At 41.7% G+C, this 27,108-nt stretch overlaps 2 protein-coding genes across 2 annotated transcripts; one reads left to right on the top strand and one right to left on the bottom strand.

Annotated features, from left to right (window-relative positions):
- Nucleotides 1–69: 69 nt before the first annotated feature.
- Nucleotides 70–19,553, bottom strand: LOC311136420 (beta-1,3-galactosyl-O-glycosyl-glycoprotein beta-1,6-N-acetylglucosaminyltransferase 4-like). Its single transcript, XM_084170544.1, has 2 exons — nt 19,210–19,553; nt 70–1,682 (listed from the first exon to the last, which is right to left on the bottom strand). The coding sequence occupies exon 2, from the start codon at nt 1,679–1,681 to the stop codon at nt 353–355; it is 1,329 nt and encodes a 442-aa protein (XP_084026670.1). The 5' UTR covers nt 1,682; nt 19,210–19,553; the 3' UTR covers nt 70–352.
- Nucleotides 19,554–22,233: 2,680 nt separating this feature from the next.
- On the top strand, nt 22,234–25,338 carry LOC311136419 (zinc finger MYM-type protein 1-like). The gene is made up of 3 exons (XM_084170543.1): nt 22,234–22,343; nt 24,003–24,111; nt 24,304–25,338. Exons 1-3 carry the CDS (start codon nt 22,237–22,239, stop codon nt 24,829–24,831), a joined length of 744 nt encoding a protein of 247 aa, XP_084026669.1. The 5' UTR covers nt 22,234–22,236; the 3' UTR covers nt 24,832–25,338.
- The last annotated feature ends 1,770 nt before the right edge of the window (nt 25,339–27,108 follow it).

Here is a 27,108-nt window from a genome sequence, read left to right as displayed (position 1 = left end):
ACACAGTCATTATATTGCATCATCAGGTAGGTACATTCACCATTAAATACACACTCATTATTCTGCATTGTCATGTGGGTACATTCACTAGGGGTTTATTTATCACTAACATTCCCAACCTCAAGTATCAATTTGCAAAACAAGAGTTTAACCCTAACCCAGAGACCTGACAGTCTCTCTCATCCAGCATTCCACTTCATCTTTCATATGTACCATAAAGCAAACCTCAGTTAAGTTTCTGACATAATCAACTCAAACACAAAAATCTTAAAAAATACCAAAATGGTGCTATCATTACAATAGTCCATATTCCAACATGAATTAAGCCATTATTAATCAATAAATCATTCATTTAACCTTTTCCTGAGGAGGGAGTCTTTGGTCGTGACTTCATAGCCTTGACCAAGAGTCTCTGTTTCTCCTGTAATTTATCTTCCAGACACTGGATAAGGACTGGGTCAACTTTGGGGTCCACCTTATTGGCGAACCAGCTGCCGTAGTTCAGGAGCCAGCTCAGCTCCCCCGCCCCGTAGATACACACGCTGCGGACGTGTTTCCCTGTGCATGTTGGGTAAAGCGGTCCCTCCAGGTAATTCCACTTCACCAGCCTGGTCTTGCTCATTAGGTCTGTGACGTCGGCCTGGGCCCGGGGCACCTCGCCTGGCACGCCCGGCACCCGTGTCAGAGTGGCCCAGAAGTGTTCGTCTGGAGAGTAGGTGTCGTTCGACCACGCCAGGAAGTCCCTGGCCAGCGCAGACGTGTTCACATATGTGACAAACTCCCGCGAGAGCACGAAGTAGGCACTGCCGATGAACATCTGGATGCCGTGTGGGGGAGGCTCCTTGGCCTTGCCGGTTTTCACCGGCCTCTGGATGTACTCAGTGTCCCACAGCTTGTGGTGGAAGGAGAAACGCTGCTTCTTGTATTTGCTGGGACGACTCGTCTCCATCATATTACCCCCCTGGAGCTTCTTCAGGTCGGCCACCAGCTCTATGTTGGAGCGCAAGGGGAAGTCCTGACCGCACAGGTTGATGACATACCTCCACTTGACCTCTGACCCCATGAGGTCAGACAGGCAGTTAAGGTCGGCTTTGAGGCGGCTGATGCTGGCGTACATCACCGTCTCCAGCTTAGAGGCGATAAAGACGTTGGGCAGACAGCGGGCCACACCCTCCATGGCCTCTTTGAACAGTTCTGATGACTTCAGGTCGTAGTGGATACAGTAGATGTTGTTGGGGGTGTAGACGGCCCGGAGGATCTTGTCCACCATGGAGGCAGACTTGTGGACCACCAGGGAGTAGGCCAGGGGGAAGGCCTGCTCCTCCTCAGACACCTGGACGTCCCCATAGCCCCGGGAGCGGAGGTAGCGCGGGCAATTAGAGGTCAGGTTGATCAAGCTCTCATCCTGCTCCCACACCACCGCTTGTTTTCTGATGGCCAGCGACTTCCCTACCTCGACCGGATCCATGTTGTAGATGGCATTGCAGTCAATGTTGTAGCGGTGGGGAGGCTCGACGTCATCGTAGCCTGCGGTAGTCTCATACGGTTCAATAGTAACGCTGTATTTAACAGTGACCTTTAGGCAGAGCAGCAGCAAGGCACAGATCACCAGCAGCGACGATAACGAATAAATAAAATGCTTCTTCCGCAGTCTGCTTGGAAAAAAACATCTAATTTTCATTCTGTGGTGAGACAAAAGAATAATAGTTAATAAATAACTAACTAGATAGCTAGTTATTCGATCTGTTGCTTAAATGACTGTTGGGCTAAATAAATATTACACAAATAGTCACCTTGCTCTGTAAAGTCAACATGATATCACAGGAAAACGTCATCATGTCACATTTTATCAAAAAGTTAGCGATCAACCCAATGACGCTTGCTTATGTCAATTGGAGCGGCTAATGGGGATCCTAATAAATACCCCAAATACATTTCAGTCAATGGGAAAAGATGAGTGTCAATCAATTGACACTTATGTCGATACATTCCAGTCAATGGGAAAAGATGAGTGTCACAGGGTTCACAGGGCTATGGTTAGGGTTGAGCCAAGACATGGAGATGAATTGAGGGTTAGGGTCAGAGATAAGACGAAGAAACAGAGCTGAGAGCCCATAGAACACACACTGGGGTCTATACTAGAACTCTGAAGCTAATGGCAGTGGTGTTATGTACGCTTTATTACTTTTTTCTAATAATCACTTAGGCTATTACACAGTATGCGTCCATATAGGTTCAATTAGAGTAGCTATGGTTTCTGTTTTGTCATGTTAGTGTCCAATTGAAATGTGAATAATGATGAATGGACATATTTTCTTCATGAACTAGCAGGTTTATGAAGCAGTATTACAGTGAGCCCCAGAAGTATTGGGACAGTGACACGTGTTGTTGTTTTGGCTCTGTACTCCAGCACTTTGGATTTGAAATGATACAATGACTATGAGGTTAAAGTTTGTTTTGGTTGTATTTGTTTGGTTGTGTTTCAGATTATTTTGTGCCCAATAGAAATGAATGATAAATAATGTAATGTTTCATTTTGCAATCACTTTTATTGTAAATACGAATATGTTTATAAACACTTCTAAAATAATGTGGATGATACCATGATTACGGATAATCCTGAATGAATCGTGAATAATGATGATTGAGAAAGTTACAGAGGCATAAATATCATACCGCCCCCCCCCCCAAAAAAATGCTAACCTCCCCTGTTATTGTAATGGTGAGAGGTTAGCATGTCTTTCTTGGGGGTATGATATTTGTGTGTCTGTAACTTTCTCACTCATCATTATTCATGATTTGTTCAGGACTGTCCGTAATAATGGTAGCATCCACATTAATGTAGAAGTGTTCAGAAACATATTATATTCTTATATACAAAAAAAGTGAGTCCAAAATGAAAACACATTATTTACCATTCATTTCTATTGGGCACAAAATAATCTGAAACACAACCAAAACAAACAGCAAATTCATCCAACAGTTTGTAGAGTCACAAGCTTGATGAAATCATTGCATGCTAGGAATATGGTACCAAATACTAAACCTTTGACTACTTTAATACACATATAAGTGAATTTATCCCAATACCTTTGGTCCCCTAAAATGGGGGGACTATGTACAAAACGTGCTCTAATTTCTAAACAGTTCACCCGATATGGATGTAAATACCCTCAAATTAAAGCTGACAGTCTGCACTTTTACCTCATAGTCATTGTATAATTTCACATGCAAAGTGCTGGAATACAAAACAACATAAAATGTGTTACTGTCCCAATACTTTTGGAGCTCACGGTACATTATACATTTTACTATGTGAATCACTATATTCTATTCAATATTCAAATGTTTTATGTGTTATGTAGGCTACAATATAGTAAAGTTATTATTCAATCCATCGATTTTGTTAAGCGAGCATGGTCTCCAAGGAGCCAATGCAGGCAGAAAATGAAAAAGGCCTATATCTTTTTCCATAAAAAACACCTATTTATTAAAACATTTAGAAATGTAGCCTTTGTACAGGTAACCGCTCCAAAATAAAGGAAACACCAACATAGAGTGTCTTAATAGGGCGTTGGGCCACCATGAGCCGCCAGAACCGCTTCAATGCTCCATGGCATAAAGCAGGGCTCTCCAACCCTGTTCCTCGAGAGCTACCATCCTGTAGGTTTTCACGCCAACCCTCATCTAGCACACCTGATTCTAATAATTAGCTGGTTGAAAAGCTGAATCAGGTTAGTTACAACTGGGGTTGGAGTGAAAACCTACAGGAGGGTAGCTCTCCAGGAACAGGGTTGGACAGCCCTGGCATAAAGGGTCTGGAACTCTATTGGAGGGATGCGATACCAGCGATGCATACAAAGCTCTCCCTCGCGCTCCATTTGGCAAATCTGACCATAACTCTATCCTCCTGATTCTTGCTTACAAGCAAAAACTCAAACAAGAAGTACCAGTGACACGCTCAATTCGGAAGTGGTCCGATGAAGCGGATGTTAAGCTACAGGACTGTTTCGCTAGCACAGACTGGAATATGTTCTGGGACTCATCCGATGGCATTGAGGAGTTTACCAAATTAGTCACTGGCTTCATTAATAAGTGCATCGATGACATCGTCCCCACAGTGACCATACGTACATATCCCAACCAGAAGCCATGGATTACAGGCAACATCCGCACTGAGCTAAAGGCTAGAGCTGCAGCTTTCAAGGAGCGTGACACTAATCTGGACGCTTGCAAGAAATCCTGCTATGCCCTCCAACAAACCATCAAACAGGCAAAGCATCAAAACAGGACTAAGATCGAATCCTACTACACCGGCTCTGACACTCGTCAGATGTGGCATGGCTTGCAAACTATCACAGATTACAAAGGAAAACCCAGACGCAAGCTGCGCAGTGACGCGAGCCTACCAGATGAGCTAAATACCTTCTATGCTCGCATTGAGCTGTTCCGGATGACTGTATGATCACGCTCTCCGTAGCCGATGTGAGTAAGACCTTTAAACTGGTTAACTGTCACAAGACAGATTACCAGGACACGCACTCAGAGCATGCACCGACCAGCTGGCAAGTGTCTTCACTGACATTATCAACCTCTCCCTGTCCCAGTCTGTAATACCTACATGTTTCAAGCAGACCACTATAGTCCATGTGCCCAAGAACGCCAAGGTAACCTGTCTAAATGACAATCGCCCCGTAGCACTCACATCTGTATCCATGAAATGCTTTGAAAGGCTGGTCATGGCTCACATCAGCACCATCATCCCAGACACCCTGGACCGGATAATGTAATTATGTGCACGAGCACAAAACTCAACATCTGTCATTTTGGTCCCGTCCGAATCTGCCATGGCAGTAATTTTTACATGGCAGGAGAGTAAAAATTCCAGCCAGAATAACCTACTGTTTTTTGGCAAACTCCCCTGATAATACTAGTCCCATGTGAATCGACATCCCTGTGTTTTGAGAGGTATTGCTCGCAGTTTGAGCAAAAAAACAATAACTGATTCGATAAATTCAACGAAGTGCTGCGCATAGCCTATGCATTCGGAAAGTCCTCAGACCCCTTGACTTTTTCCACATTTTGTTACATTACAGCCTTATTCTAAAAATGATTAAATTGTTTTTTTCCCCCCTCATCAATCTACACACACTACCCCATAATGACAAAGCGAAAACAGGTTTTTAGGATTTTTGCAAATGTACAGTGGGGAGAACAAGTATTTGATACACTGCCGATTTTGCAGGTTTTCCTACTTACAAAGCATGTAGAGGTCTGTAATTTTTATCATAGGTACACTTCAACTGTGAGAGACGGAATCTAAAACAAAAATCCAGAAAATCACATTGTATGATTTTTAAGTAATTCATTTGCATTTTATTTGGTCACCTACAAACAAGCAAGATTTCTGGCTTCAACTGTGAGAGACGGAATCTAAAACAAAAATCCAGAAAATCACATTGTATGATTTTTAAGTAATTAATTTGCATTTTATTTGGTCACCTACAAACAAGCAAGATTTCTGGCTCTCACAGTCCTGTAACTTCTTCTTTAAGAGGCTCCTCTGTCCTCCACTCGTTACCTGTATTAATGGCACCTGTTTGAACTTGTTATCAGTATAAAAGACACCTGTCCACAACCTCAAACAGTCACACTCCAAACTCCACTATGGCCAAGACCAAAGAGCTGTCAAAGGACACCAGAAACAAAATTGTAGGCCTGCACCAGGCTGGGAAGACTGAATCTGCAATAGGTAAGCAGCTTGGTTTGAAGAAATCAACTGTGGGAGCAATTATTAGGAAATGGAAGACATACAAAACCACTGATAATCTCCCTCGATCTGGGGCTCCACGCAAGATCTCACCCTGTGGGGTCAAAATGATCACAAGAACGGTGAGCAAAAATCCCAGAACCACACGGGGGGACCTAGTGAATGACCTGCAGAGAGCTGGGACCAAAGTAACAAAGCCTACCATCAGTAACACACTACGCCGCCAGGGACTCAAATCCTGCAGTGCCAGACGTGTCCCCCTGCTTAAGCCAGTACATGTCCAGGCCCGTCTGAAGTTTGCTAGAGTGCATTTGGATGATCCAGAAGAGGATTGGGAAAATGTCTTATGGTCAGATGAAACCAAAATAGAACTTTTTGGTAAAAACTCAACTCGTCGTGTTTGGAGGACAAAGAATGCTGAGTTGCATCCAAAGAACACCATACCTACTATGAAGCATGGGGGTGGAAACCTCATGCTTTGGGGCTGTTTTTCTGCAAAGGGACCAGGACGACTGATCCGTGTAAAGGAAAGAATGAATGGGGCCATGTATCGTGAGATTTTGAGTGAAAACCTCCTTCCATCAGCAAGGGCATTGAAGATGAAACGTGGCTGGGTCTTTCAGCATGACAATGATCCCAAACACACCGCCCGGGCAACGAAGGAGTGGCTTCGTAAGAAGCATTTCAAGGTCCTGGAGTGGCCTAGCCAGTCTCCAGATCTCAACCCCATAGAAAATCTTTGGAGGGAGTTGAAAGTCCGTGTTGCCCAGCGACAGCCCCAAAACATCACTGCTCTCGAGGATATTTGCATGGAGGAATGGGCCAAAATACCAGCAACAGTGTGTGAAAACCTTGTGAAGACTTTCAGAAAACGTTTGACCTGTGTCATTGCCAACAAAGGGTATATAACAAAGTATTGAGAAACTTTTGTTATTGACCAAATACTTATTTTCCACCATAATTTGCAAATAAATTCATTAAAAATCCTACAATGTGATTTTCATGATTTTTTTCCTCATTTTGTCTGTCATAGTTGACGTGTACCTATGATGAAAATTACAGGCCTCTCTCATCTTTTTAAGTAGGAGAACTTGCACAATTGGTGGCTGACTAAATACTTTTTTTCCCCACTGTATCTACTAGTTCTAATGTATCCATGACATTCACAATTTCCTTAAGAGCATGTGGGTGATTATTTGTGGTGTGATTTCCTTTACGGTCCATTGAGCTATTTAAAACAGTATTATAATCCCCCACCATAATAATATTGTCTTGAGTTGCTTTCAGGCTTGATAATTTATTATATATATTGTCAAAGAATTGTGGATCATCATTATTTGGTCCGTAAAGGTTAATGAGCCATATCTGTTTATGGTCCAATAACATATTTAAAATAATCCATCTACCTTGTGTATCTATTTGTACAATATGCACATTCGGATCGAAATTACTATTAATTAATATCATCACCCCTTTTGAATCTCTTTGCCCATGGGAGAAGTATATTCCCCCCCCCCCCATTCTTTTTTCCACGCTACTTCATCTCGAATTGTTGAATGAGTTTCCTGTATACAATAGATATTATATTCCTTCTCTTTGAGCCATGTAAATATTGTTCTTCTTTTGTTATTATCAGCTAAGCCATTACAATTATAACTGTCTATACTTATTTCACCATACACCATAATGAGATACAAGTTTCAAGTCTATTTATCATTTTATATGTTTGTAAATTTACCAATAAAAAATAGCGTAATGATTGAGTGTCCATATAGCTGTACCGTGATATTTGCACTGCTACGGAGCAACCCTTCAATTGTTCTCCACTAATTCCCCCGCTAAAGCCACTCCCCATCCCAAGTTGAGCCGTCATCCCAGTGATCAGCATCCCACCCACGTCCCTCCGCATCCCTAAGGCCCCGAGAGGCCAGGACCCATCCATCGAAAACAGCACACAGTACCACCCACAAAACAGAAGCAGATTAACCGCCAAAAGCATTTCCAATGCTTTCACCTCTATATATATATAACTATTTTTTTAAAATTATGCATATCCTATTTTCCATCATTATCAATTAATATGCGTAATAATGTCGGCAGTTCACGCGTAGGATTCTAACATATAACCCGGATTGCCATTGTATTACATTTAATTCATTGACAAGCAATTATTATCCTAGCAAATAATTCCCGTGGTCCATCCCATACCCTCCCCCCCAACATCCCCACCCCCCCACAACAGATGCCAGACAAGCACACATGCACATACTCACATACTCCAACACACTCAACCCCCCTCCTCCACAATCCACCATAAAATCAGATACTCAACGGCTGTTATATCCCAGAGCCCAACTCGAGAAATAACTTGATTTACGAGTGCACATACAGTTAAAGCTGATTGAGAAAGCATGCAGATTGAGCAGAAATTGATAACAATGTGAGATTTGATTAATCTACTTAATCTATGTCAAGTCCTAGGTGATGGAGATCAGATCCACCCTCTTCACCTGAGACACAAACACTCTGATCCCCTGTTGTAACCATTTTCCCAAGCATCTCCATGCGGTCAGACCTTTGATTATTTTGTGCCACCTGGGCTACAATGATAAACCCCCTCTCTGATTGTCCGAGTGTGACCCCCTCCCCATGGGTTACTGCAGCCAGTGTTGCCAGCACTGCCACTACCTGGGTGGGCGTACCCCACCGGAATCCCCACCGGCTAGGTAAAAGGTCGTCAAGGTTCTCATTAGCAGCTTTGAGAATTTCCTTGTATATTATGCTCTCCCATCAGGGGGCTCTGGCTTTGTAGGACCAACCCTGCCAGGCAGGCTCAGAATCTTGAGGGGGCGGTGCTGCTCAAGTAGGTCTCTGACAGCATTTATTTCTCTGTTTAGGCTGCATATTCACAGCAGGTCCATAAAAGAGATGGGAACTTCTCTTTGGTGTATGGGTCGCTCAGGTCGGTGTCCAGGTTATAGGGTTAGGGATCTTTCCATCATGATAGGACAATGAAAAATTAGATTAGATGTATACTATATTTAAAAATGTATATCCCTCATCTACACAAAATTGAAAGCTCTCTCTCACTACCCCTGCTCATAGACCCCCGGTCGGCTCTGGGATATGCAACCATTTCCCCTCTCACTCACTTAACACCGCACCTTTTCAAACACAAAAATGCACACCACATGGTTGACTGGGGAATAAATGGGCCGAGCGTGTAAACGCACCCGCATCCACATCTGCCGCAAGGGGGAAAGGACGCCAGAGAGAACACAGGACCAACCACAACAACCATCCGCCAAAACAACAACCTCCCGCCAAAAAAGCCATGTTCTAATTATTTGTATTTAAATATGTATTATTCTGCTTGTTATATCGTTTTATCCTTTTATAAAATACTATACTTACTATAAATGTTATTTAATATTACAATCCCTATCATTGCTAGTATCAGGTGCTCCAATATTTGACTCCTCTATTACAACTTTTAGAATAGCCATGGAGTAGTCTTTGTGTCTCTGAACATTTGGTTGTCAATATATAATTTATCCACCACTAGTGCAACACGTTTCCCTTTTAATCTGTTTTCCTTGAAGATTGGATACAGAACTTTGCGCCTTTCTACAATCTCCCTCGGGAACTGATCATTCATGCCTATTTTCGTGCCAGCAAGTATTTTTCCTAGGCTTTTCACCATAGCTTTATCCTTAAAAAAAGCAAATTTGGCAACGATTGGGCGCTCATATTTCTGTCCTCTTTTTCCTAAACGATGTACACGTTCGAGTTGGATTTTATCGACAGCCTCGAGTGGGATTTGTAGCGCTGTATGCAGGAAGTCCTTCATAATATTCTCTGTTATTTCTCCCTCCTTTTCCTGAATACCCGTAAGTACTAGATTTTCCCTCATCGATCTAGTTTGGATGTCTAGTAAGGCTTCTCTCAGAAGATTGTTCTCCTTTTTTAGTTCCCTAACGTCCGTTTCCATTTTAGAGACTGTCACTTTTAATTCTTTGGTTTCTTTCTCCATTACCAAAGCTTTTTCGTCACTCATTTGAAGACTCGCTTTCAACTCTTTTACGTCTTTACTGACCAATTCTAGTATGCCCAATTTGTCATTTATCGACTTCAACAGGTCGCTTTCCACACTTACCATACGCAGTGGTGAAAAGCATATATCATCTGTATCAGTCGATGAGTCGCGTTTCCTTTTGGGGATCGGCTCTCCACGCTTGTCTTCAGTCATGTTTGGGTGTTGCGTGTTGTTGTAATATTTGTCGATATATTTCTCTAGCCTTATGATCTGTTTTGTGTTATTATCCAGATTGAATTATATTAACTGCGAATATATGAAATGCTCATATTTAGTCTAACTTACTGATTTTGAATATTATGTTTTTATCTTGAGGTGTTTCGTACCGATTTCTATTCAATACGCCATCTTGTCTACGCGTGCCCCGAACTATCTGTTTGTCAGATAGTTCTTAAACCATTTGCAAGACTCCTGATCCAGGCCCATTTCAGACACTTTGAATGAGTAGGGAATGATCAACAGCGTCGAAGGCCTTGGAAGGTCTATAAATAAGGCAGCACAATGATTTTTATGATATCAAATTGTTTTTGTCACATGCGCCGAATACAATAGGTGTAGACCTAACAGTGAAATGCTTACTTACAAGCCCTTAACCAACAATGCAGTTTAAAGAAAAAGTGTTAAGTAAAAAATAGATAGTTAAAAAAATAAAATAAAATAAAGAAATAACAAATAATTAAACAGCAGCAGTAAAATAACAGTAGCGAGGCTATATACAGGGGGTACCGGTACAGAGTCAATGTGCAGGGGCACAGGTTAGTCTAGGTAATTGAGGTAATATGTACATGTAGGTAGAGTTAAATGCATTATGTGAGAGTTCAGTGACCAGCCGGAGGAAGACAACACGACAACACCCTCCTCATGGGATAGGTACTCAGTGTAAAGCCAATTAGCACACAGCTGGGCCCACTAATTGCTTGTCTTCCTAATAATAAATAATAATAATAATAATAATATGCCATTTAGCAGACGCTTTTATCCAAAGCGACTTACAGTCATGCGTGCATACATTTTTTATTTATTTTCTGTGTATGGGTGGTCCCTGGGATCGAACCCACTACCTTGGCGTTACAAGCGCCGTGCTCTACCAGCTGAGCTACAGAGGACCACTCTATATAGGTGTGCCAGGAGAGGAGATGAGGGAGGATTGGGAGTAGAGACGGGGACCTGAGTGTATTGTCCTACATTAAAGAAAGCTTCTTCGTCTGGGGCACCTTGTCTCTCTGTTAACCAAGGCAGACTTTAGATAGAGAGAAGCGTTCCTCCTGTAACTATTATGTGTAGATGATAGTCTAAAGACAGATGATAGTCTAAAGACAGGAGTATTATGTGTAGACGATAGTCTAAAGACAGGAGTATTATGTGTAGACGATAGTCTAAAGACAGGAGTATTATGTATAGACGATAGGGGCGGCAGGTAGCTTAGTGGTTAAGAGCATTGTGCCAGTAACCGAAAGGTCGCTGGTTCTAATCCCCGAGCCGACTAGGTGAAAAATCTGTCGATGTGCCCTTGAGCAAGGCACTTAACCCTATTTGCTCCTGTAAGTCGCTCTGGATAAGAGCATCTGCTAAATGACCAATTATTATTATTTTTTAGCTGTTGTTTTGCTTTCCCTTTTTGAGCCACAGCCTTTTGGTCAACGGCTTAGTTTATGTTTATTTTTTTTGTTACGCTGTTGTTTCAGCGTGGGACGTTACCCTGTATTGGAATTATTTTATTCGGGCGAAAGAAAACCTGTTCAGTAGCAATACAAAAGTAAAGGAACCCCAACCTGAACACTGCCTCTAGTCTGTTAATATCATGCCTCCTGCTTGTGTTAGGGTGCTTCGGACAAGCTGATCCGTTCGCAATAGATAATAAACAGAGAGTAGCGGCAGCGTAAAAGAGGGGAGGGGAGGTGAAGGAAGGGGGGAAGGGGTGACAATGCAAATAGTCCGGGTAGCCATTTGATAAACTGTTCAGGAGTCTTATGGCTTGGGGGTAGAAGCTGTTAAGAAGCCTTTTGGACCTAGACTTGGTACTCCGGTACCGCTTGCCGTGCGGTAGCAGAGAGAACACCAAGACTGGAGTCTTTGACAATTTTTAGGGCCTTCCTCTGATACCGCCTGGTATAGAGGTCCTGGATCTAGGCAATTTAACACATAATCTAAAACAATCATAGTGGCTGAAACAGTGCTATGTCCAGATCTAAAACCAGACAGGTTAACATTTAGAATAGAGTGAGAAGTTAAAGTTCTTAGCTGGGAGTTGGTCAGGGATTCTAATACCTTGGCTAGGCAAGATAGATAACTACTGCTCAATCTCCAACCTAAGTCAGAAGGATCTCTGCCCTTATGTAGGGGGAGGACATGTGCTGCTTGCCAGATGTTAGGGATAACAACAGGAGCAATTGTCTTAAAACTGCATTGTTGGTTAAGGGCTTGTACAGTCGTGGTCAAAAGTTTTGAGAATGACACAAGTATTAGTCTTCACAAAGTTCGCTGCTTCAGTGTTATGAGATATTTTTGTGAGATGTTACTATGGTATACTGAAGTATAATTACAAGCATTCCATAACTGTCAAAGACTTTTATTGACAATTACATTAAAGTTTATGCAAAGAGTCAATATTTGCAGTGTTGACCCTTCTTTTTCAAGACCTCTGCAATCCACCCTGGCATGCTGTCAATTAACTTCTGGGCCACATCCTGACTGATGGCAGCCCATTCTTGCATAATCAATGCTTGGAGTTTGTCAGAATTTGTGGGTTTTTGTTTGTCCACCCGCCTCTTGAGAATTGACCACAAGTTCTCAATGGGATTAAGGTCTGGGGAGTTTCCTGGCCATGGACCCAACATTTTGATGTTTTGTTCCCTGAGTCACTTAGTTATCACTTTTGTCTTATGGCAAGGTGTTCCATCATGCTGGAAAAGGCATTGGTCGTCACCAAACTGTTCTTGGATGGTTGGGAGAAGTTGCTCTCAGAGGATGTGTTGGTACCATTCTTTATTCATGGTTGTGTTCTTAGGCAAAATTGTGAGTGAGCCCACTCCCTTGGCTGAGAAGCAACCCCACACATGAATGGTCTCAGGATGCTTTACTGTTGGCATGACACAGGACTGATGGTAGCGCTCACCTTGTCTTCTCCGGACAAGGTGTTTTCCGGATGCCCCAAACAATCGGAAAGGGGATTCATCAGAGAAAATGACTTTACCCCAGTCCTCAGCAGTCCAATCCCTGTACCTTTTGCAGAATATCAGTCTATCCCTGATGTTTTTCCTGGAGGGAAGTGGCTTCTTTGCTGCCCTTCTTGACACCAGGCCATCCTCCAAAAGTCTTCGCCTCACTGTGCGTGCAGATGCACTCACACCTGCCTGCTGCCATTCCTGAGCAAGCTCTGCACTGGTGGTGCCCCGATCCCGCAGCTGAACTTTAGGAGACGGTCCTGGTGCTTGATGGACTTTCTTAGGCGCCCTGACGCCTTCTTCACAACAATTGAACCTCTCTCCTTGAAGTTCTTGATGATCCGATAAATGGTTGATTTAGGTGCAATCTTACTAGCAGCAATATCCTTGCCTGTGAAGCCTTTTTGTGCAACGCAATGATGGCGGCACGTGTTTCCTTGCAGGTAACCATGGTTAACAGAGGAAGAACAATGATTTCAAGCACCATCCTCCTTTTAAAGCTTCCGGTCTGTTATTCTAACTAAATCAGCATGACAGAGTGATCTCCAGCCTTGTCCACGTCAACACTCTCACCTGTGTTAATGAGAGAATCACTGACATGATGGCAGCTGGTCCTTTTGTGGCAGGGCTGAAATGCAGTGGAAATGTTTTTGGGGGATTAAGTTCATTTTCATGGCAAAGAGGGACTTTGCAATTAATTGCAATTCATCTGATCACTCTTCATGACATTCTGGAGTATATGCAAATTGCCATCATCAAAACTGAGGCAGCAGACTTTGTGAAAATTAGTATTTTTGTCATTCTCAAAACTTTTGACCACGACTGTAAATCAGCATTTCACTGTAAGGTGAACCTGTTGTATTCGGCACATGTGACAAATACAATTTGATTTTAAGTTTAAAAAATACAGGTTAAAGATTCAACAATACAGAGAGTTGTATTAAGAAGGGGTCAAGTGAAGCTCCTGTGGATTTTTTTTTTACAGCGATATTTAGCAAGGCACTAAATACATCACAGACATAAAATGGTTGAAATTAAAATAAATATGATTGTGTGACTGGGAGTACATCATCCTCTATAATCTGTTTCGAGTTAAATAAACTCCCTCTAGAGAAATTAGAGTAACTCTCAGAAACTATTCTTTCAAAAAAGGTGGCCAGTTGAGGCAAAATGGTTATTAAAAGCACCACAAATTTCAATGTTGTATATTATGGGACCAGAGGCTGTCATAACTTGTAGTGGCAATGAGGGGGTGGAGTTTTGTTTCAACGATTTGTTTCAACAATTAAATGAATGCAAAAATGTGCTTTCCATATTGTGGATTACCACCACTCTAAGATTCAATTGGATGACACATATTTTCCCATTGTCTGCCATGTGTTGACATAAACATCAATTGGTTGACACTCATTTTTTCCTGTTGAATGAAATGTATTGACATAAGCCTCAACCCTGTGACACTCATCTTTTCCCAATGACTGCGCTGTATTGACATAAGCATCGATTGGTTGACGCTAATCTTTTCCCATTGCCACCGCAAAGCCTGCTGGGAGCATGAGCAATTGACATAAGCTACAATGGGTTGATGCCTAACTCTTTGCAAAAACATAACCGGATGATGTTTTGAGGCTGATAATAGGCTGGTAAACTGTAGCAACAAAAAAAACAATAGTGGGTCAACTGTGTTTACCCTACACTACTGATGTAGTACCTTATTGTACTGTATATGGTCTGCCTGCACAGCAACAGTACTTCCCTTGACAACACAATCTCACACTCAATTTGTGCAAATATGTACAAAAAGATTTAGTTACTTTTTGTGTGGCTTAATTCGTTTGAAAATACACATTTTTGTGCGATTTAATTAGTAGGAAAAGACGCACATTTTTGTGGGGCAAACTTCAGAACAATCTTTTGAAAGTTATTAGAGCAGTGCATGATGGGCAATGGCTACCCACATTTATTTACATAAAAACAACCCAATATTGTTAATCAACCAGGTTGTCACCAAAATAATTATAATACAATAGTAGCCTTACGTTTTTTAAATTTTTTTATTAATGTCAATACTGTTTTCTATGCTTGTTTTCACTTAATATTTTGGGATACTGGTGCACTTGTAGTCAGAAGGGCCCTTTTTTTGTGTGGGCAACAGTAGGCCTACACGATGTTCTTCATAACGCATTTCATATTTCGTGGAGCCTACATTACACAATTTTTCTTCATAGTGCATTTAATACAAGGCTCCACTTTTTCGTGTTCATAACACAGTCTTTCATAATGCATTTTATTCAAGGCTATGTTGAATTTTATGATGGTTGCCAGATTGGAGGAAAAATACAGATGATTAATTCTTCTTTTTTAGTATCGATTAAGGTATTTGATTGGGGAATGAGGATACATTTTTATGATGGGAAATTATAATACACACCATCGCACACGCACACACACATTCACTTTGTTTGTACTCATGTTATAGCCAACTTGACTTTTGTAAGAATAATTTGTTATACATTTTATTGGTATCTAGTTGTCATGTATTCATTATCTTTAACTGGTTAAATGTTTGTAGTTTGCATGTTTCAGTAATGATTAACATGGTTAAATAGTCATAAATCTCTGCTTTATTTAGCTTTTGGTATATTTGGTATTTTATACATATTCTGTATTTCCACTGAAGAAAGCAATAATTAAATCAACACATTACTGTAAATAAATGGACACTACCTGTTATAAAACCGCCTTGATGACAGCTTTGCACACTCTTGGCATTCTCTCAACCAGCTTCATGAGGAATGCTTTTCCAACAGTCTTGAAGGAGTTCCCACATATGCTGAGCACTTGTTGGCTGCTTTTCCTTCACTCTGTGGTCCAACTCATCCCAAACCATCTCAATTGGGTTGAGGTCAGGTGATTGTGGAGGCCAGGTCATCTGATGAAGCACTCCATCACTCTCCTGCTTGGTCAAATAGCCCTTACACAGCCTGGAGGTGTGTTTTGGGTCATTGTCCTGTTGAAAAACAAATGATAGTCCCACTAAGCGCAAACCAGATGGGATGGCGTATCGCTGCAGAATGCTGTGGTAGCCATGCTGGTTAAGTGTGCCTTGAATTCTAAATAAATCACAGACAGTGTCACCAGCAAAGCACCCCCACACCATCACACCTCCTCCTCCATGCTTCACGGTGGGAACCACACATGCAGAGATCATCCGTTCACCTACTCTGCGTCTCACAAAGACACAGCAGTTGGAACCAAAAATCTCAAATTTGGACTCATCAGACCAAAGGACAGATTTCCACCGGTCTAATGTCCATTGCTCGTGTTTCTTGGCCCAAGCAAGTCTCTTCTTCTTTTTGGTGTCCTTTAGTAGTGGTTTCTTTACAGCAATTCGACCATGAAGGCCTGATTCACGCAGTCTCCTCTGAACAGTTGATATTGAGATGTGTCTGTTACTTGAACTCTGTGAAGCATTTATTTGGGCTGCAATATGAGGTGCAGTTAACTCTAATGAACTTATCCTCTGCAGCAGAGGTAACTCTTTCTTTCCTGTGGCGGTCCTCATGAGAGCCAGTTTCATCATAGCGCTTGATGGTTTTTGCGACTGCAGTTGAAGAAACGTTTAAAGTTCTTGAAATGTTCTGGATTGACTGACCTTCATGTCTTAAAGTAATGATGGACTGTCGTTTCTCTTTGCTTTTTGAGCTGTTCTTGCCATAATATGGACTTGGTCTTTTACCAAATAAGGCTTTCTTCTGTATAACACCCATACCTTGTCACAACACAATTGATTGGCTCATATGCATTAAGAAGGAAAGAAATTCCAAAAATTAAATAATAATAAAATAATTTTGATTTGTTTAACACTTTTTTGGTTACTACATGATTCCATATGTGTCATTTCATAGTTTTGATGTCTTCACTATTATTCTACAATGTAGAAAATAGTAAAAATAAAGAAAAACCCTGGAATGAGTAGGTGTGTCCAACCTTTTGACTGGTACTGTTTATCAGCTTTAAAAGGGTTTATTTACAACCTCTGGGATATAGCATGTTGGGAATAGTGGCATAGGAGAGTCTGACACATAACCCCTAACTTGAGTTCAGTCTTCACCAATGAGAACCAAGAGGGGCCTAGCTTCATCCTTCATGACGGGAAAGGCCTTGATTTTAGGCCGTAGGAAATCCTACATCCATCTCATTAGATCAGAACAGGATGAATCAACAGTGATTCATATTATTGGTTTGCATCCTAAAAAAATGATAGTTGTGTTTTGCTGCATAACACACATTATTTGTCTACCCATATGATGTGGATCATTGTCAGGTTATTTGATATATAAGCTTCAGTAACAAAAGAACACCATGGTTATAATAACACTTTAAACAGGTAGTTTGTAAATGTGTAGAATGTGTTTGTTTTGGGTCCACACTGGTAAGTTAACTTATGTAAATTAGACAGTCACAGAGGATTTTCTTCTGAATAACTGGTCAGAGCATAGCACTTTCCATTCAGCTTCAGGCAACTGATGTAAGGCTTGACCACACCTGTAGTGACTACTTCGATCCATCACGCCCATTGTTGCTTATCCATTGTTCACCAGATATATCAATGTAATTACACCCAACACAATGTTGAAAAACAAAATGCTTCCCACCACTAGATCACATAACTAGACGTGAGCTGGACGTGATCCCAACGCTGCCACCAATGTAGCAGAAGAAAGTGAAAGCTGCAACAGGGACTCTAACTAGTGCTCCTACGTGGCAAAGTGAGCTCCAACAGCCGTTGCCATGAAAGCCTAGTAGGCTTCTGGGCAGAGGCAGTAGGCCTACAATGCAGGCATATGCCTTGTTACAATAGCCTATGTATATAACATGATTGACACGACCGTAATAATCATCATGAAACGACCTATGAAGTGCCATAAGTGTAAGCCAACATAATTAATTATTTTACATTAACCTGTTTAACTGCATTGATATGGCTTAATTGAGCATAGTCCAGACTCGTTATAGTTACAATTACCATGCAGTTGCACCAGGGGAATTTTAACCAAACAGATATTTTTTGCAGGTCTTCTCTTTCCCCACATTTATTGATGAATTAATTCCCCAATCAAATACCTTCATCAATACCACAAAAAAAAACAGACAAATACAGCTTTATACTCCAATCTGGCAACCCTCATAAAATCTGACATAGCAACAGTATCCCAAAGTATTAATCAAAAACATGCATAGAAAACAGCATTGGCATAAAAACAACAACGTAAGGCTACTATTATAAGTATTTCGGTGACAACCTGGTTGAGTAACAATATTGGGTTGTTAATTTTTGGGACACAAAAAAAAGCAGTGTAGAACACCATTGCCCAAAAAGCATTGCTCCAATAACTTTCAAAAGATTGTTCCGAAGTTTGCCCCCCCAAAATATTTTTTTCCCCTACGAATTAAGTCACACAAAAATGTGTGTAATTTCAAACTAATTAAGCCTCATAAAAACGCACTAAAAACACACGAAATCTGCAGAATTCCCTTTTGTACATATTTGCACGAGTTGAGTGTGAGATTGTGTTACCCTTGAGGATAAATACAGTTTATTGAATTTAGTTGAATTGCTAGCAATAACCACGTTTCCAACCACAGTTTTTATGCCAGTATAGTAATACTGTATATTTTTAAAAATCACGCGATGATATGGTGTGCGGTCCTCCACTACAACTAGGGGTAACCATGCAGTTTATTAGGCTACAGATTAAATAAATTATGGTGAACTTCACAGGGTGGTGAAAGTACACAGTGATGAGCTTGGTGCTCCTTTCCAATAAATATCGAGGATCTTATTCTGGTGACATGATGATCGCTGCTTGACTGCCGTTTGACTGCTTTTATTCATAATAATCTCATCATGTCACAGCCTGCCCGCACTGTATCTGGGAGCTGTTGGATAGAGCGCATGTGCCAAGACCAGAGTAGGCAGGCACATTTGTTATTTAGCGCAACAGTTTTTATGACAAAATATGTATGATTTTACTCGCATAAAAACTGTGGATGGAAACGTGGTTTGTGCTCAGCATGTCATGCTCTGGTAAAAGCTATAAACTCATTTCACAGTGAATTACAAGATTTCACGATTTTTTCCTACATTACTCTTTGCACCAGCATACTTTACGTACATGACTTGGAGTGAGAAAAATCATTATTTTTCTTCAACCTTCTTAGACCAAGGTCAAACGAAAGGTATGTGTCCTTTGCGCTTGCTGCTGCTACAATCCCACTGAGATCTGTAAACTTGTCATCAATTTTCCCAGTCAGATTGTTGTTCTATGCATGGTAACCCCTGATACCACACCAGTGTGTTGTTGTTGTAAAGGATGAAGTTAATTGCAAAGCTCGGTCTGTCTTCGGTTAATGTCCCATCACGTTGAAATTATGCGCTGTGCTAATTTATATATCGCTCTCTTTACACACAGACTCTGACAGAGAACGCGTAGTGAAGTTTCCTTTTCACGGAAGCAATGAAGAGAGAGCGAGAAGTAAGTAGGGGGGGGGGGTGTGGTTAGGCTGGGGAGGCGCGTGTCTATTAAAAGTACAGTATGCAATGCATAGTAAATTGCTGTGCTTCTGTCATGGTAAAATCTGTCATGCATAGGAGAAATGACAGGAGCCTACCAGGGGAGAAAACCCAATGACATTTAGTAACACGGTTTGATCCATCACATGGATGACCTGCGTTTGAATTCCTCTGACGTGTCTTCTCAAAACATTTCAGTTTCAGACAGGACAGAGGTGTGCGGGTTTATTTGTTTTGTTGAAGTCAGGTGCCCGCCCAGTCTTTATAATAGCAAAATCTTGGAAATGTGACCTCTGACAAAGAGGTGGCAGCACAGGTCCCAGAGTAGTGTGGCGAAAAAAAACATTTATTGGGCCCATAGAGTTTTCCTGATCTGGTAACCTAACCAGGCAAAACTCTGGACCTTATATGGTATGACGTGATTAATCTGTTTTTTTTAAAGGTTTAATATGGGCTATGATGGGAGCAGAGTTTTTCTAATCAGGTCACATGGTTTTTTATAAACTCCTGGAAAAACTCCTGGCCTTGGGGAGGAGCAACCTTGTCAAACTGCAACAACCTTGTACTTATTCATATGAATTATATTTTAAAGAAGGACTAGGGGGGTTTCCTATACATAGAGAAAGCAACATTATTGGACAATAAAACTCACAGGGCTGAGCTTGCTTTATGCAGGTTTGCGTGGTGTAGTCCTGCCCTATGCAGCTGCAAGCTTAACAAAACATTTACACAGTCTGTGTTTTTTATTTTATTTCCCCTTTATTTAACCAGGTAGCAGTGGCGGCTGGCCGATAGAGGGCGCTAGGGCGCCGCCCCCTTAAATAAAATTATTTTTAAAAATAAATAAAAAATAAAAAAATAAAAATAATAATAATAATAATAAAAACATCAGTATGTCAATATTTGTGTGTTTGAAATATGGAATGCACACAGTAATATGTGTAAGATATGATAGAAAATCATATTCGAAACCTTTCCTCTGCCTGTCAAACGCCTCGTCAGCTCTGGGCGATACAGAAAGTGCCCCGAGGAGGCGGGTCTACGTAGCAGTTAAGCCAATTGCTAATTTAAGATATGAATGTATGACATAAAATGTAGCTAATCAGCGATTTTAATTCGAATCCAAGGAGGGCGATTATTTTATCGCCCCAAGCTCGCCCCTGATAAAATAAGGACCGGGCTCCAGTGGCGCCATTTTTACTAGACGACAATGGCGAACGCAAACGTTACTCCTCCAAGACCCAACCCTAACTCGGTGAAATCTCTCCTCCAAGATCCGTTTGAGAGGAGAACTTTGTCAGAGAAAGTTCGGGTGAAAGAGCTGGGCCCAGATCAACCTGACCTCTCAATCAGACAGCAGGCTAGCGAGAAAGGGAAGCAGTATATGCGCGGCTTCTCCCGTAGCTGGTACACCAGGAAGGCTTGGCTAGCTGGGTGCACTGATGCTAATGCTTTATTTTGCTTTCCGTGCTTGCTTTTTAAAACGACGGGGTCAGATTCAGCATGGACAGGTACCGGAGTGAGGGATATGAAGCACCTGTCAGAGAAGGTAAAGAAACATGAGAACACCAGGGCACACATGGACAACTCTGTAAAGCTAGCTGTATTAGGAAGGGTGAACATTGCTACGCAGCTGGATGACGGCCACAGGATTGCGGTGAGGAAACACAATGAGGAGGTGGATAAAAACAGGCACATTCTATCCAAAATTATCGATTGTGTGAAGTTCTGTGGGGCTTTTGAGTTGGCCTTGCGTGGGCACGAGGAGACTGACTCCTCGGACAACCCCGGCATTTTCCGGGGCTTAGTGGATTTTGTTGCCTCCCTCGACAGTGTGCTGGAGGAGCACCTGAAGACAGCTACCGTTTTTAAGGGCACGTCAAAGACGATACAGAACGAGCTGTTGGACTGTATGTTGTCAGTGCTTAAGGATTACATCCTGGAGGAAGTAAAGAGTGCTGATTTTATCGCCATTCAAGCTGACGAGACGACTGACGTTTCCACCCACTGCCAGTTGGTGCTTGTGATACGCTACATCGATGCTAAAAGTAACGTCCAAGAGCGTTTTTTCGAGTTCATTTTGATCGAGAACGCAACCGCCGACACCATCGCTACAGCGCTGCTGGAGAGGCTCAGCACCATACTCTCACATGGACAAAAGGCCAAACTTATTGCCCAGGCTTACGACGGAGCAAGTGTGATGAGGGGAGCCACCGGCGGAGTGCAGCGTAAAATAGTGGATGTGTACGAAAATGCGCACTACGTCCACTGCTATGCACATCAGCTGAACCTCATCATGCAGCAGGCTACTTCACGCATCCCCAGGATCGGCACTTTCTTTTCCGACCTTGCAGGATTTTCTGCTTTCTTCTCCAGGTCTCCCAAGCGAACCACCGTGCTTGACGAAGTGGTTGCGCATAGACTCCCCAGAGCCTCTACAACACGGTGGAACTTCCACAGTCGCGCTGTAAACACTGTGTACGAGTACAGGGATGACCTCCTAACGTGTTTCCAGACCATCAGAGACTCTGGGAACTTTGATGCCCCGACTGTCAGAGAGGCGGGGGGCTTTGTGAGGATGCTCGAAGACAAGGCTTTCTGTTTTTTCCTGGCACTGTTCCACAAGATCATGCCAAATGTGGACATGCTTTTCAGCCAGCTGCAGAAGAGGAACATCGACCCTGTCTTCATTAAAGCACTTGTCCAGAGGTTCACAGAAAGCATGCTAACAATCAGGTAAATAACTATATTTACTATTGGCTGATAAAGATGCTGTTAGAAAGATGAATAGTTCACTTACAACAGTTTAAAAGCCTAAATGTGTCTGGTCATCAAAGTGAGTGATTATCATAGAGCCGTCACAATTATATTTGTTTTAGTATTTTAAAAGGAAAGAGAAGACATTTACATTACATTTTAGTCATTTAGCAGACGCTCTTATCCAGAGCGACTTACAGTTAAGAGTGCATACATTTTTTCATACTGGCCCCCGTGGGAAACGAACCCACAACCCTGGCGTTGCAAGCGCCATGCTCTACCAACTGAGCTACACGGGACCAAATTAGTTTTGGCAAGATCTGAAAAAAGAAGTTGGTGGAGTGCAACCCTCAAACATTGAAGAATTACAGCAGTTTGCTGCTGAAGAATGGGCCAAATTGCCAGCAGAAAAGGTGCAGCAAGCTCATTGATGTCTACAATAAGCATATGTTGGCAGCTATCTTGGCCAAAAGCTGTGCAACCAAGTACTAGCTCCAGGGTGCCAATAATTTAGTCCATGACATTTGTCTATATTTTCTAAATTACAATTGTAAACTTAAGTTTACAGAAATATAATTAAAGGTGTGGAGACCCATTTTTTCCTCTCAAATTTCAACTGATTTTAGAAGAAATAGGGAATTATTTAAGAAAAGCCCAAGGGTGCCAATATATTTGGACACAACTGTATGCCTTCAGTCTAATTGGAATGTATGGCAGTAGAGTTGTTTGTATTTCTCCCTAACCAAAATGGCTGCCATTAGGATACCATTCAGGATTTTTTTTCACCTGTGTTACCACGACAATCACGCCAAATGAGCATTGCATTTGTGTGCTCCTTCAGTGTGAATGCGCAAATTTGATATGGGTCACATGTAAAACTGATACATAATTGATACAGATTTACGGTATGTTGCCTATATATTACTATATACCGGTATTGATGCACAGACCAGTTTGGGTTTTTACTTTACCTTCTATAACGGTATTTCAATGTTTGGTTTGTTAAATGTGGTAATGCCACTCCGCCATGTGTAACGTCCGTTTTTCTAGTTTACTCCGCAATTTGGGTCGTCTCTCTCCCTCTCTCACCAAGTACCACCCCGTCACTCAAGGAGCGCAGTTGTTGTTACTCGACCACGAGAACAAGTGTTTGTCCAAAAAGACACAATCAGACGTTGATAATAATGCAGGAAAGTACTACACAGTTTGTAATAATTATTCAGGTGTCCACCAGGTCAATTTCTAGAAGAGGCCTAGTTGTTATTGAAGATTAACTTTATTGCTAAGTGCACAGCAGAACAAAATTATGTTGCATCCCTCTCACAAATGTAATAGAAAAAGGCTTTAAAACGTAATAACATCAGTTAATTATGTACATCACAGGTTAAAAGCAGTTACTAGACATAGTTTGTGTGTATATACACACTATCTGTCTGTCTGTCTGTCTGTCTGTCTGTCTGTCTGTCTGTCTGTCTGTCTGTCTGTCTGTCTATATATATATATATATATATATATATATATATATATATATATATATATATATATAAAAAGTCACTGGTTGTGTGTTGAGGGGGAATTACAGTGAGCTAAGAAGTCTGATTGCAAGTTATCAAATTAAACTTTATTTTTTGGACCCAGGGCCTCAATTCCCTCTTTGTGTGGGGACAGCGCATCTGACGAGCAGCAACAGCCCATCAAGCGACGGAGGATGCTGGGACCAGGAGAACAACAGAGGTTGGCTATAGAGGTAAGTTGTGATGTAATTGTCAGTGTTTCCCCATATAACTTTTTTCAGGCCTGGTAGTATGTAGCCAAAACCCTGAACAATCAGCACCTTGGTAATCATATACTTGAGTTGGACATAGGCATGTGTCAGTCAGGATCACTTGCATCAAAATAGCTTAATTGCAAATTAAAGCTGATGATGTATCTTTTACAGGTATGTGATACCATCCTGAGTCATGCCAAAGAGAGGTTCTCCTTCACCCAGCACCTCATCAGCGCAACACTATTGCACGGAGAGTTGTTCCCACAACACAGTGTGAAGTTCCCCGATACAGCGCTTGAAACAACCGTGGAGGCGTACCCCATGTTGAACAAGGCCAAGCTCAAAACCGAACTGTCCCTCATCTATGAGAACAGTGAGTTCAAGGCTTGTAGTGGTGCAGTGCCCCTGTACCAGTTCTTCATGGAGAACAACCTTCAGAGCACTTTCACAGAGACTGCCAGCCTCCTCAAGATCCTCATCACCACACCCATGACAACTGCTGAGTCAGAAAGGTGCTTCTCTACACTGAAAAGGATCAAGACCTTCCTGAGAAACAGCATGACACAGGATCGCCTGAACGCTCTGGCCATGCTCTCCATGGAGAAGAAACTTGTCAGGGACATTCCTGACTTTAATCAAAGGGTCATTGAGAGGTTTGCCACTCAGAAGGACAGACGGGCAAAATTCCTGTACAAATAAGATGACAGACACACACACACAGAGCAGCTCTGGCCGCATGTTTCTTTGTATATAGTTGACCTTAGCATAAAAAATCCAGTTATATATGGTACTCTAGAAATTCTTAATAGTGCCTTTGCTAATATTACTGTATATATGTTGTTTTGTATCAATTAATTGTTGCAGTTCTGGAGCACATTAACAATTAGTCACATTTAGTATGATCATAAAATACTGTATGCTATTCTTCCAGTCAAAGGTTTGAGTTCATCCACTTGATATCCATTTCTATATTATACATCCTTTTATACAGTGTAAGATTTCCTATAAACTTTATAATAATTTCATGTTATTGTCCACTTTCCACTCTGTTCTGACAGCATGCCTGTTGCGTTGCCTGTTTACTACCAATGGTAAAAAGTTCACTTTAAATGCAAATGAAAGGCTTGGGTTTGTGTAATATGTTTTTGTGTAAGAATGCCTCAACTTTTTAATATTGGCATTAAATAATTACTGAATGTTTCACTGAGCACTGCTGTCCTGCAGTTTGTGTTAAAATATATCGCGATGGTTACAGGAAAAAAAAAGTATGGCACAGCCCCACCGAGAATATTTTTCACCAGCCGCCACTGCCAGGTAGGCCAGTTGAGAACAAGTTCTCATTTACAACTGCGACCTGGCCAAGATAAAGCAAAGCAGTGCGATAAAAACAACAGAGTTACATATGGGGTAAAAAAAACATAAAGTCAAAAAATACAACATAAAATATATATACAGTGTGTGCAAATGTAGCAAGTTATGGAGGTATGGCAATAAATAGGCTATAGTGCAAAATAATTACAATTAGTATTAACACTGGAATGCTAGATGTGCAAGAGATTATGTGCAAATAGAGATACTGGGGTGCAAAAGAGCAAAATAAATAACAATATAGGGATGAGGTAGTTGGGTGGGCTAATTTCAGATGGGCTGTGTACATGTGCAGTGATCGGTAAGGTGCTCTGACAACTGATGCTTAAAGTTAGTGAGGGAGATAAGAGTCTCCAGCTTCAGAGATTTTTGCAATTCGTTCCAGTCATTGGCAGCAGAGAACTGGAAGGAATGGCGGCCAAAGGAGGTAGCTTAGTCAGGCCAAGTTTGAATATAAACCAAATTTGATACCATTCACATTTTCTCACAAACAAATAGGCAATAGACTAAATATACAATGTTACCCCTTCATTTACCCTGGCCAGAGGGACAGGGCGCATAGTAGGCTAGATCAGTGTGTATCTTCTCCGGTCCTCCAGTACCACCAACAGTACATATTTTTGTTGTGGCCCCAGACATGCACACCTGATTCTACTTGTCAGGTAATCATCAACCCCTTGACAAGTTGAATCAGGCGTTTTTGTCTGGGGCTACAACAAAAATGTGTGTTGTTGTGGGTACTCGAGGACTATTCAGCTGCTGTTAGTAGCCCACATTTAATCAGACTGAAAAATAGTATATTTTCCATGCATTACGGCATGTCAGATCGCTAATGTTTAGGTGTATAGGCTGCTACATTTATGTAAGAGTTTTTGCATGTTTGTCGGGAGTGATTTGTAATCATGTTTGCTAAATAAATACTGGAGGAAAGTGGAGAGCGCGACTTGCATGTTGTGCCCGCCCCGTGCAACAGGCGAAGAGCCTGCAGCAGCACTCTGATGTGAAGGACAGAGAAATTGTGCGGGAGTTGACAAATCTTGAGGCAAATCTGTAAAAAAAAAAAAAATTGTTGTGGCAAATGCCGCCTCGCCATACGTTTTCTGGCGGCCATGCTCTGACATGATGCAGAATTGATGAGTGAGGCATAGACTGTTTTACATTTACATTTTCGTCATTTAGCAGACGCTCTTATCCAGAGCGACTTACAAATTGTCATCACAGTCGTATTGGCACTGAAAGGTATAGATAGTTAGACATAGAGCTGGTGCTAAACTGTAACATCCTGCTTAGTGACCAATAAAGGAGCTGCTATAGAAGGGGAAGGGATGTTATTGGTGCCAGAAGCAGACTCAGTCAAGACAGCCAATAGGCTACAGATGGGGACATGCATGGCCGTTCAATAGTTACATTTGGTGCATTATCCCCCCCCCCCTTCCCCTGTACTGCTGTTTGGAAGCAGGTTGAGACTAGGTGAGCCATGCATTGAGTCTGGATTTTGAAAACCTTAAAAAATGTTTTGTGAATCCAGACCCTGCAACTTTGGTATTAGGTAAGAGAATGCCACAAGGCTGGCTTGAGCAATGAACGGAAACGATGTGCAACAACTAG

The sequence above is a fragment of the Coregonus lavaretus genome, assembly GCF_964263955.1.
Source record: "Coregonus lavaretus genome assembly, chromosome: 10".
NCBI classification, from domain to species: domain Eukaryota; kingdom Metazoa; phylum Chordata; class Actinopteri; order Salmoniformes; family Salmonidae; genus Coregonus; species Coregonus lavaretus.
The sequence above is the reverse complement of the archived record's forward strand: the minus strand, read 5'-3'. Positions and strand labels throughout refer to the sequence as shown.